Source organism: Erigeron canadensis, chromosome 8, assembly GCF_010389155.1.
Source record: "Erigeron canadensis isolate Cc75 chromosome 8, C_canadensis_v1, whole genome shotgun sequence".
In the NCBI taxonomy this organism is placed as follows: domain Eukaryota; kingdom Viridiplantae; phylum Streptophyta; class Magnoliopsida; order Asterales; family Asteraceae; genus Erigeron; species Erigeron canadensis.
Genome location: NC_057768.1, coordinates 20,235,456 through 20,248,060, shown reverse-complemented (window position 1 = coordinate 20,248,060; position 12,605 = coordinate 20,235,456). Strand labels below are relative to the sequence as shown.

At 33.5% G+C, this 12,605-nt stretch overlaps 2 protein-coding genes across 2 annotated transcripts; both read right to left on the bottom strand.

Annotated features, from left to right (window-relative positions):
- Positions 1-2,656: 2,656 nt before the first annotated feature.
- Positions 2,657-5,131, bottom strand: LOC122610393. The gene is made up of 6 exons (XM_043783384.1): positions 5,067-5,131; positions 3,973-4,048; positions 3,635-3,818; positions 3,412-3,549; positions 2,716-2,930; positions 2,657-2,665 (listed from the first exon to the last, which is right to left on the bottom strand). The coding sequence occupies exons 1-6, from the start codon at positions 5,129-5,131 to the stop codon at positions 2,657-2,659; spliced, it is 687 nt and encodes a 228-aa protein (XP_043639319.1).
- Positions 5,132-6,320: 1,189 nt separating this feature from the next.
- On the bottom strand, positions 6,321-11,624 carry LOC122578997 (L-2-hydroxyglutarate dehydrogenase, mitochondrial). Its single transcript, XM_043751075.1, has 5 exons — positions 11,190-11,624; positions 9,366-9,647; positions 8,419-8,852; positions 7,232-7,391; positions 6,321-6,629 (listed from the first exon to the last, which is right to left on the bottom strand). The coding sequence occupies exons 1-5, from the start codon at positions 11,514-11,516 to the stop codon at positions 6,513-6,515; spliced, it is 1,320 nt and encodes a 439-aa protein (XP_043607010.1). The 5' UTR covers positions 11,517-11,624; the 3' UTR covers positions 6,321-6,512.
- Positions 11,625-12,605: the final 981 nt, after the last annotated feature.

Here is a 12,605-nt window from a genome sequence, read left to right as displayed (position 1 = left end):
ATGCAAAAAGAACATTCCATTTTGTAAGTCAAAAAAGAAGCGGTAACGTGGAAACGAGAAACCTTCCAACAAAACTGTCATATGCTCGAGTATAATTTATGTTTGAGTATAACTAGAAGACTGAACATGCTTGAGTATAATTAGAAGACTCTTTATCTAACTTCTCTTTTAAAATGACTAAAGATCAGAAAAGACAATTTTTTTTTTTTTGGAAAATAATAAATCCTCATAACCAAATAGCCTAATAATCCTCCTAATATATTAAAAATATAAAAAGTAAGTAAGTAAGTAACTGCTCAGTGCCGCCTTCTGCGGTTTTGAACCCCAATACCTCGACGGTGTATGGGGGAAGTTAAGATGTAGGCAGACCTTACTTCTACCAAAGTAGAGAGGCTGCTTCCAGTTTCTACCTAAATGGTAGAAAAAGCCCTCCAACCTTTGCATGGGATGAGGATCGAACCCATGACCTCTGTCTCCAAAGGCAAGGGTGTTTACCACTGATTCAGCCATGTTGCTTTAATATATTAAAAATGTGACATGTGGTATCTACTAATTCTCTTACCTAATCTTCTCCACTAATTTTTTCATATGTCATCATTTCATAGTTAAGAGGATTATTATGCTATTTGATTAAGATAAAAAATCATTTCCCTTTTTTTTAACATTAGTGTGAGTTCTATAAATACCAAAGTACTAGCAAGAGACTAGCAAAATGAGGGAGTACAAAGTCAGAACATATAAACAAAATTATGAAATAAAGGGTTGTTACACCAATCATCACACTTACGACCCGCCTCTTTAGCCCTATTTAAGATCTACATATCGAAGTTCTTCAAAGATGAGCTTCGGGATTGCAAAAGTTGTGTCGTGGACCACTTCGTTCCTAGCTCTCTATAAGCTCCAAATAGCGATACGAATTATGTCACCAATCATTTTTCTCTATCTTTTGTCTCGAGGGAGTGTGTGATGCATATTATACAGGTCAAAAATGTGAAAAGCAAAAACGAGCCTTAGTTTACACCAAGATTCAATTAAACTCCAAACTTTCATAGCAACAGGGTAATCGGTAATCACATGGTCGATGGATTCCTCAAGAGTTAAACAACGTGCACAAAGAGACGTTTCGGTTGCAACCCCCTCTTGTTGAGCTGATTAGGGTCGGCAACCTGTCCCGAGCTCCTCTCGAGTTTCTAATGTTTGCTAAGTATATTACTCCGAATGGAGATTTGCATAATCGAATTCACTTTCAATTTTGTCACGTTAAATCGCTAGCCTCAGGAAAAGGACGAATATCAACAAGAAAGACAAGTAAGAAACATTTAATTACAGTTCTATTTCAACAATTGAACGTTACCAACTATCCTCACATCATCATCCATTGCCCAAAAGGCCATTGCAAGTATGTATAGAAAAGGCAATAGTTGGTGAAGACATAAGTAATTTTGACCCAACATCTAAGTAATTTTCTGTAACTTTTTTATATATTTTGTTCAATAGAAGCATAAAACACTAGCCTGGTCGCATAGTATAGTACATTTTGACCCTATACCCCACTAGCCTGATGCTCTTATTTCGTGAAACCCATATAATTCCAATAAGACAATAAGACGTATGTTATAAGGGGGATATAGCATGGATAAGCACTAAACATTGACGTAAATTAACTTAAACAACATAATATTCATATCCTACATTAGACAACATACATACTTTACATTCACTCTATATCAAACCGTGTCACGATGTCAATAGACTATAACCGTTCTACCGTGGAGTTATAATGATCAAGCCACCATATGCTTCCCAATCTAACTAAAAAACCGGGTCGTTTGGTCTAGCATCCTTCATCAACGCGATAGACAATTCAACCATTGATTCATTTGATACCCGTGCAGTTTCATGACCATCATCTGACTTCAAGCCTACATGGTAATCGCCATCACTTTGCACGAAATTGGACTTACCAAAATCTGCAACTCTCTCTTTTTGTGCGTAGCGTCGAGAAGTCTTGAGGGACCCACCAGTTACCACTTGTGAAGGCATTGCGAAGTTAATGAATGTCGAGCTTGAATCATTCATGACTTTTTTGGTTGATGTCTGAGGTAGTTTTCGTTTTTCTCTCACGTATTCCTCATATGTAACCATCTCTCTTGTGAATCGCTCTTTGTCCTTCTTACTTGCCTCGATATATGGCTGGAGGTAGCCTCATAAAAAGACGAAATTAAGAACCATAATAACATACCACAGTTATCCCACGAAACCGTGAAAATTATTGTTTCAGTATAGAAATTATCATAGAACATTTCATTTCCCTTAATTGTAGCGATATGCCGATAGAAGTCCATTTACTTGTGAATAAGCTGATTAGAATTATTCTTTACCTAGTCTTAACTAGAAAAGAAAATGTCAATCCGGTGAAATAAAAACTACCCAATTTGGTATTTTTGCTTGTAATCTCCATCACTTTATACGAAAAATTAGATTGTTTTAGTAAAAATATCTAGCAGATTAAACATTTAGAAATGATTAAGAAAATAACTAACTACAAAGTTTTCGCAGGTCAGCACAACCCACTGCAGAATGCACTAGATATAACCCTTCTCAACCGCCGTGTTTTCCACCACAAACTAAAGGATACAAAATGCAACACAAGTTTTCAAGAAAACTTGTTATATCGTATGAAAGGACCATGAAACCAAGAACCGGAAGGTGTACCTGCTTATCATCATAAGAGAGATGTCTCCATGTCTCGACAACCATGTCTCGTAGTCGCATAGATTCTCCATGTATCCGTCTTAGCCTATCACATTCCATCTTTGTATATATCTGATAAGCAGTTCTTGAGCCAAGCGGTATAGGCGGGGCTGTTTTCATTTCTTTGACTTTATAAGGTGTCTCTAAAAGCGGGTACTTTTCCTCTACCGTAATCACTGTCCAAAAAATACCCCTGGTCATACATATGCCCATGTTCATATACCCCTAACCTAAATATGTTGCTAATCATTGTTGAGCAAAGTATGCTTATTTGTCTTAATCATGGAACTTGGACAACGCAAGATTGATTCTTTTATTTACTAGTAGGCTAAATTGGGTGAGGTTTGATCTTTAAATTTGAATGATCAACCAGGTTAAACAAATATATTAGATGTATAATAAACAGGTCAAAACCTTTTCCGGGTTGCTTTAAGGTAGGATCCATTGTAAATCGTTTTATTCAAAATGTTATTTCCTGTTTATTGTAATAATAAACTGCACTAGCTATTTCAAAAGGTTTCAAAAAGTTAACTAATAGATGCTCCGGGCTAAGCCCAACCCAACCTATACAAAAAAGGTGCATGTTTTGGTCTATTACCCAACCCGTTCAGTTTTGCGGGTCTGTCATCAAGCCGTATAATATGCACAAGGGCAAACCTGGATATGTTTTTGGAAGACCTCGATTGTACTGTTTTTTCATGCACGGGGTGTCTCGGTCGTTAAGTTGGTCTTGTTCTGCATCAAATCTGTCATCATTCTTCCTCTTCCCACTAAATCTGTTTGAAGCTCGAGACTCTACATTGCAAACAAAATACGACAAATAGAATAAAAAAAATGAACCAAAAAGGTACAAAAAGTATGTACATTTAGAGCAAATTACCCTGAGGGATATCATGGGTCATTAGAGTTTTGCTATGTTTTATGGGACACCTATAGTGATATATTTGCTCAAAAGGGGAGAGAATAGTGGTATAGAGCTTCTGAACTTGACATGGTGTCAATAGGACTTGGTTTTTTGGATCCAAGCCGGATGCAATATCTCCCCATTTTCCATCTTTTGTAACCTACATAGAACTCGATCAACAATCTGAATTTGGAACTATTTTCCAAGCATGTTAAAAAGCAGCATTGAGCATTTAGCACTTATCATTTCATATATGTTGTTCGTATATTACAAAGTTTATGTAATTGATTGAGGAATTTATAAATAAAAACTACCTGTTCATAACCGCCTTGATCAGTGACATATTTGTAGAGTTGTTGCAAGTCCATTCTCACATCACGAAAATTAAACCTGCCATGGTTAGTTAGATTAACCAACTTATGGACTAAACATTGTATTTGCTTCTATACTAAAATAACCTTGCTGGAAAACCCAAGTCTATTCTTTTGCTTCCTGTTTATACTTTGCTATAACGTAACATTACTTCTTTGCTTGATCATGACAAAATAAAAAATATAAAAACTTTTAAATTTTATACTTTTAACAATACTAGTACTCTTACAATCTGGGAGTCAAAAGAATTTGCAAAATAAATCACATTAAAAAAGGCACATATATAAAATTATAAATCACATATGATTCCAATACATATTAATCATCCACTTTTTGATAGATAGTAGCTCATTTACAATACATTATAATTGTTACAACACTTCCCACTCAAATTTATTGTTCACTAAGCCATACTTAGTTTGTCATAAACAAAACGGCCGTTTGATCACATAATGTGTGACAATTTGGTGGAATGAAATTTAGAATTTCTTATGTTAATTACCTAAGATGACAAAGGAACAAATTATACTATCAAATTTTGATACATTCTGAGAAGTGTTCTAATAGTGTAACACTTATTACGATGCGCTAACACGGTATGTGGATGTTAATAACAAATTGTCATCCCATGGATAACTCATTTATCATCCAAAATGATTCTAGAATATAAATAGAAAAGTAAATGCTTGTTAATTAAACTTATAGGGTAAAAAATGTCTTTAGGTTCTACTTTTGGTATGTGACAAGTAAAGAGGAATACATGATATATGAAGAGGAACTTCTTTTCCACACTAAAACTTAGTTAACTTCAAATTATTTAAAGTTATCGTATCATCATTTAGCTTATCTAAAAAGCAAAAGTTTTAGCCAACAATGTAACAATAAACATCAAAATTTGAAACATTTGTATGCTTATTTATCCATATATTTATCAAATCCATAACTAAACAATGCAAACATGCAATCTTTGACATAAAAAAGGTTACAAGTAGAGACTAATATATATGTATATATGTAAATAATATAATCAACTCACAGTAAGCTAAGCCCAGATGGTTCATGGAGCTTGTTAAGCTTATCATAAAAACTATCTCCATTCATCATCATATCGACTTCAATTCACACTGTACACCTAATATGTTGATTTTCGGACAAACCATGCATTGAGATTAACACATTGTTTGGTGATTGAGACGGTGGTGGGTTAAGGTAGTTGTGTTGATGTGTTGTGTTTTTCCATTGTTTTGGGTTTTGTACTAGTAGTCTATATATATGGACTTGTTAGATTAGTAAGATATATTCTTTACATGTTCTACACGTGTCATGGGTTTTATGTTGTGAATTTTGTAATTTTGCTTTTTAAGGATCATGGTTTTTATTATGCTTAAAATATTGGCAATAGATTAAATTGTACCTAAAAAAACATATTTGAACAGTATAAAAGTTTCATTGCAACTTAACCATATATGTCTATGATTAGAAATCTTCTTAATTAGACCATCTCTAATGGTCAAAGTTAACGTCCGTTAAGCATTGGAGGGTCGCCGCAAACGTCGAGGTGAATGACCAGAGTGAGCCATTCGCGATGTGAAAGCAAGACTAAAATATAATTAGGTTTAAAATTAAGTTTCGGTGTAAAACAGTTGGAATGAATTTGTCTAATGTAAGAATTCAGTATAAAAACGAAGATGACACTTTTAAAAGTGAGTTGGAGATGACACTTTTAAAATCGAGTTCGGTATAGACAGTTGGAAATTGTTTCAGTTAAAGTTTATGTCAAAAAAGAGAACCCCTGGATATTTTGGACGTTGTCAATTGTATTCCAAGGCTTTAGCGAAGACATCGGCTAATTGATTTTGTATTCGGTTAAAGGAGACTTTGTTTCGATCAAAACAAAATGGTAGAAGTATCGATGGTTCCTCTTTTCTGTACCAACTTCGAAGACTGAACAGATGCCATTTATCATATACTTGGTTCTGTACTTCTGTGCAAGGGTGTGATTGTGTAAATGTATAGTAATCTTGTCTGAAATTTTCTATTTATTAAGAACAGGTCGTTTAAACGTTCAATGGACAATACTAATCATGATGGTGAACCTGTGAGTTCGATGGACAACGAGTTATTTGGCAAGCTTTAATGCAGGGAGCCTATCCTGTATGAGGAAACCAGAATATTATGTGTAGAGCAAAATTCATAGATACACTATATAAAGCTAACATTTTCAGTAACACATTTACTGAAATACAAATTGACCAAATGGCTTCTTAAAAACACTAACATAATACACGAATAAACAAGATTAGCTCCTTATCGGGACAAAAGAACCACCATACTAACCATAATTTAAAATGCACAACATAAAGAATAAACCATGTGCTTCTTTTTTTTAATGGATGGTACCTCTGTTATTAAAAAGAGAGACATCTAAAGAGACATTTGGAATAGTAAGTGATGAGCAGACAATGTTAAACAAGGTGATTACTTAGATTCTTGGAACCTTGGTGGCGACATGTTCTGCAATTGCCATACTCGCTGTTAGACCAGGAGACTCGATTCCAAAAAGGTTTACAAGACCAGGTATCCCGTGAAATTCCTCTCCCTAAAATACAGAATAAAGAATGTTAAGGCTAAGACCATTAATAACATTGACCTCATGGCTAAAGATAACAATTTCAACCCATGTACTTGTAAGGTTGATTAAGGGTATGTTTTTATCTCTACCAGTTCGAACGGGTGATTTAAAGTTAGCTAAAGGAAATGGGTCAAAACAGCAGAAAGTCTACCCAAAAGTTAGATCATTACTATTTACTCATTACTGAGGTCACATAAACTTTGTAAGTATAAATAACACAGAAATTAAAAATAAAACAAAAAGGGTGCTTCAGGTCAACACAACCAATTACCCACCCAATATGCCACCTATACTTGCTTCTATGTTGTAATAGAATTTTCCACATGTTGAAGATAATGAGCACTAAGGTGTGCCTTCTGAAAGCTGAAATTTCTTGACTACTGAGGTCAAATGGACAACTTCTAGAAAATAAAAATAGTAACGGATTAGTTAAACGAAAAGTTTGAATCAACTTTTGAAGTGAATATGAGCAATTGATGTTGGATTTGAAAATAAATTATAACAAGAATGAATTCTGAATATAACTTGGTCAAAAAGTAGAATAGCATTCCAAAAGTAGAATAAAAAACCTGAATGATAAAATCAGCAAAGCCCTCGCCCGGACCAGAAAGTTTTGGTCGAATGCCAGCATAACCAGGCTGCAAAGAACCATCTTTCAGAGATGGGTAGTACTTTCGTATTTCTGGATAAAATTTCTTAGCCCGGTCAGCACATACTGTATAGTCAAACCTGGAATTACAAAGCCAACAGAGTCTTCAGAGGGTTGGAGAAAAAATTAGTAAGTCACAAACTTATGAAGCCCAAACTGTCGTGAAGATAAGATTTAGAGATCAAGAAAAATCTGGGTTAACTAGGTTGGGTAACGGGTCAAAATGGTTAAGTTTTTAGGGAGTCACAATAGGTCAGGTCGTATGGGCAAAACATGCAAACACCTTGTCTGCAGTTTTAATAACTTAGGAATAATTAGCCGGTTAAATATCATTGCAAACACTGTATAATCATAACCATATTCTGATAAATTTAACACAGCCATTTATAAGGTTTTATACTTTATTCAATTTGGATGACTTCCAACTTTCCAAGTTCCAACCTAGTTGGCCCATTTGACTTGTTTCCTTCTTAATTATATCTTACTTGACCCATTAAACATTAAAACTAATTCAATCTACCAATGTAAAGGAAAATGGGCCAAAATTGCTACCTGTAACAAGAATTTTTGATTTGGAAGTATAAACCTCCACCAATGGGTCCATCATTTACTATATTGTCATTATCTTTGGGATGCCGTTAAAACAACCCTGGAAACCTCTAAAATGATTGTTTCAGATGAACATACAAGGTTCCAATATTTAAAAAATTGGGGGAAAAAATCTAATAGCACAAATAGATGTGACAATTTGGACCCATTGACCTAAAGTAAATAAATTTTAGTTATGTTTGCTGTTTAACGGCTCAGATAGATTAAGATAAACAAATTCACTGAAAAGAAAAGAAACAGGTATAATGGGTAAAGCCATCCAAAGTGTAATAACACATATTAAACAAAATAAGTGTTCATAAATTTGAATATATGGTTAAAAATAGTATTTTCTACCCCTCTTAACCTGCACTAAATATCATATGCTTCGACCTGAGACCACTTTGACCATCCACCCAACCCGCAGCGCCCCTATTTATATACCCTTCTTGACCCACACCAGATATCATCTTCAACCGGACCTCGATTTTTTTTTATCTAAATTAAAGAATGACTTACTTGTTCTGTATACTTGAAATATCATCAATTTCATTCAACCATTCAACATCAGGACCAAATTTCACTTGTCCGTCTAGATCTAAAGTAACATGCACTCCAAGACCACCATCTTCGGGTATAGGATATATTAAGTGTTTGAATGGTGGAACTGTATTTGATAAAGAGAAGTAGCAGCCACGGGCATAATAAGATTGAGGAATTACCCCATGGTTAATGCCACTGAAACGCCTGGCAAGAGATGCAGAACTCAATCCCGAAGAGTTCACTACAAGTTTCGGGAGAAGTACAATATCCGGGGGCCATTGAGATTTGGTATCCCAGTTTTGTAGGGACTCTGTTTCAGAAATGTGAAGACACATTTGATTTCCTTCAAGATGAGCGCCAACCACAGTGTTGTTGTAACAAAACATTGTTCCGTGACTTTCGGCTTCACCCTAAACTCACAATGGGTAACATCCCTGTCAATACATATCAATGTTGAACATAAAAACTTCAAGTGTTGAAATGTGACTTGAATAATTAAAAGTAGCATAAGTCACGGATTGGTAACCGTTAATATTTTGGTTCGAAATGAAACAGGTAGACCAGATTTTTTTTAAACTTTTGCCTAATAATACTTGTTTATTATTTACTATTTGCCGTTCAAAAAAAATACTTATTAATTAGATGCGATCACAATAATAGTACAGACTACTACAATAACAATATAGTTACTGTTTCCTATTTAGCAATTTACTGAACTTACCCACGTTAAAAAGATTACAGTAATAACCCAAATTAACCCCGTTGACATGGGAATGATGCGAGACACCTCTACCAACAGATTTTCTATACTCAAAACTCAGCATTTACTTAGTTGCTGCATAAGTATTTAATATAATAAGAAATTAACATCAAGTGGCATATATATCTTATTTAGTGAAGAAAAAAAACATTAATAGTTATACCATTTGTGAGAGCATTAAGGAGTGTGAGTCGATTATTCCTGAAGTTGGTGACCACAAAGCTCTGAGGCATTGCAGTTCAGGCTCCATTGCCATTGCTTCCGACCCCTCCATCATTTTCAGTCCTTCAACTCCATTTTCATTCCCACGATGCAATAAATAATTCAACTTTGAAACCTCTTCATTTCGAGAAGCTATAATGAGTTTCCCGGTCTGCTTATGAGGAATCCCATGCTCCTTACAATAATCATACAGTAGTCTCCTTCCTCTAACGCATAAACAGGCCTGCAAAATGTTCTAAAATCAGCAACAGATTGTTGTTTGGGAAAATATAGTGTACATATTAGAATGTTGGTAAAATGTATTCAATCTGTTTTAGGATAAGAATTTGAATTCACCTTATAATTTATTCTTAAAGCCAAGTTTTGTTTGGATAAATATAGCTTTGCTATAAAAATATCCTATCAAAATCATAGTTCACGGCTGTAACCATAGTTCACGGCTGTCAACAACATAACCAAAATCTAGCTGTCAACAACATAACCAAAATCTAGCTGTATATGCATATGCATATACACCCTGACTAATGCAGGCAGCATATGCATATGTAACCATAGTTCACGGCTGTCAACAACATAACCAAAATCTAGCTGTTACCTCAGACACCAATCCTAGAAAGATTTCAAGGATAGCTCTGTAATGCTTAATTTTTTCAGTAAACTCTACAGTGTCTGATATTTTCTGAGATTGTTTTCAAGCATGGGGGAACTATTCAAGTCAAAGAAGATCACATTTCATTCCAAAACTGTTTCAAAAAAGATGATTAGAGAGTCTTAAATATATATGCAAACATGTTGTTCATTAAAATAGAACGCGATGTTTTACACTATATCATATGAACAAATAGATGAGTTATACTTAGGAACTTCACTGCAATTTCCATGAATCAAGAGACTGTAGCTATGATCTCACTCACAAAACACAAATTTTAATGGAATTATATGTCGCTCTCATATTTGTCCACTAACGTTATGTCATTTAACTGTCAAAAAAATATCATGAAGTCACATTTATCCCATAGATAACTGATGGTATTAGCTTCAAATCCACAAAAATCTTGTCATACCATTTATCTATATTATTCTAAATATATCTCTCATAGTCAGACCTATTGACGAACCTACTAGAGGAAAAGCTGAACCGTCTATAGGCAAAACCAGCTTAACGGAATATAACTTGCAACATTCTTCAGTTCAGTTTAATTCGTTTTCAATCATTTAAGGTTTTGTTCCGTGTACAAATTGGTTCTGTTTTAATTCATGTTTTCTAATCACATGCTTTTTATTTTCTTGTCTTACTTACCTTTATATAAAAACAACTAACAATAATACCCAATCCTAAAGAGGTTTTCACTGTTCGGGTTACCAGAGGACGGCGTGTCTTTTTTGACTCAGATGTATACAGTGTAAACAGAACGTAGGGTAATGCCACCCCTAAATAATCATAACAACCTACTAATAAAGTTTTAAAGATAGGACCAAGATATACATTGAACAACAGTCATTTGAGGTGTACATAGTATCCAAGATTTTCTTTCATAAGACATGTATGTTTGTAATCATTTTCATCATCAATAATTCAATATACTTCATATATAAAACAACGAAAAATAATACATTAGTCCAATAGGCTGTTAATTAGTCGGAAAATGAGCAAATATATAAAAGCAACCGGTCGTGTTTGTTTGGAACTTAATTGACTTAACAAGTAAACATCTTAATAATACAATAAGTCATATATAGTAGGAGAGGTGAAAAAGAGAAAGACCTTGAGAGAATTGGGAGGATAATAAATACCAGCATGAATAACTTGACTATTTCTTGAACTTGTTACAGTCCCAAAAGTAGAACCAGATTCAATCACCAAAACATTTCTGCCAAGTTTCAAAGATAAATGTCTGGCAATTGATATTCCAACAACACCTGCCCCTATTACCACACAGTCAACCCTCTCTTTTTCAATCCCTTTTCCTGCTGTTACTACTGTAGTAGTACTCATATGATTCTTCTTCCTACTCAACCATCCTAATCTTAATCCTATTTCTGCATAATGGTAATGATAATTCCTTATTGAATTACTCACCAACTTCATCATCTTTCATTTGTATAAATAGATGTACATCAATATTCAACAAAAACAGGAATTTTGTCTGTCTGATATAGGTTTTGGTGGTCTAATTTTATACGGGATAAAGGGTAAATGGCATACTAGTTGATACTTATGGATATTTTTGGGTATTTTGTATTTCATGTGTATTTATTAATAAACCAAAATATTTAATTTTTATTCAAAGTAGCATGGCTGATTGGATTAAATGATTAATATTTTTGTTTCAATCGGTAGTTTTCATTATAGTTCAATGGTTAAATATCAATTTTTCATGCTAGAGGTTTCGAGTTTGAGATGTGGGAAGAACATTTGAAAGATTTTTATAATAAAGTCCTCAAGTAAACCAGGATTGAGTCTTGTAGAGACGGCAAAGTTTTATCTCAATTAAATGTCCTGCATTCGGACAGTTTAGTTGGGAGTTTCTCCAACTAATCGGTATTGAGGGTGAGGTGACACTCTAACACGGAGCCTGTTAATACAATGTAAGCTAGATATCCTATTGCGAGCAAATGATCCACACTTTAAAAAATAATAATAAAAAAATAAATAGAAATTGAAGGTTCAAATCTTCACTTTATGTAAAAAGCAAAGTCTTTCCTTTCAATAATACATATAATAAAAGTTTTACAAACAATTACACATATATACCTATATTATTTGTGATGTAAGATTAAAATTTTAATAGTTTAATAACAGAGTTTAAGATTTAAAAAGTACAATATTAAAAAAAAATTAAATATATATATAACATAAAATTATGCATTTTTAAAAGATAGCTTGAGAAAGAATGTTACTTTGCCAAGCAATTTTCTTTTAAAAAAATGTTTCTAAAAACAATATTGTTTTATTTATATATAAGAGGTTTGGATGACGGAAATGTAAAACACCATATATGACTTAATAGAGTTTTAAAAAAAAAGGTTTTCTTCAAAAAAAAATATGTGACATCATGAATAACAAATATAAAAAAGAAATAAGTTTTCAAAAATATAATGATTTTGACATTATAATTAAATAAATAGAAAAAATTAGTTTTTAGAGAATTTTTGGAGATACCAAATAAACTAGTTTTAT

Coding starts and splice junctions, on each gene's coding strand:
- LOC122578997 (XM_043751075.1), bottom strand. CDS start 11,516: ATGATGAAGTTGGTGAGTAATTCAATAAGGAATTATCATTACCATTAT. Junction 9,648..11,189: donor ATCCTCCCAATTCTCTCAAG/GTCTTTCTCTTT, acceptor AACATTTTGCAG/GCCTGTTTATGCGTTAGAGG. Junction 6,630..7,231: donor TTGCTGATTTTATCATTCAG/GTTTTTTATTCT, acceptor TCTGTATTTTAG/GGAGAGGAATTTCACGGGAT.
- LOC122610393 (XM_043783384.1), bottom strand. CDS start 5,131: ATGAATGGAGATAGTTTTTATGATAAGCTTAACAAGCTCCATGAACCA. Junction 3,819..3,972: donor ATCAAGGCGGTTATGAACAG/GTAGTTTTTATT, acceptor AGTTCTATGTAG/GTTACAAAAGATGGAAAATG. Junction 2,931..3,411: donor TCTTCCAAAAACATATCCAG/GTTTGCCCTTGT, acceptor TTTTTTGGACAG/TGATTACGGTAGAGGAAAAG.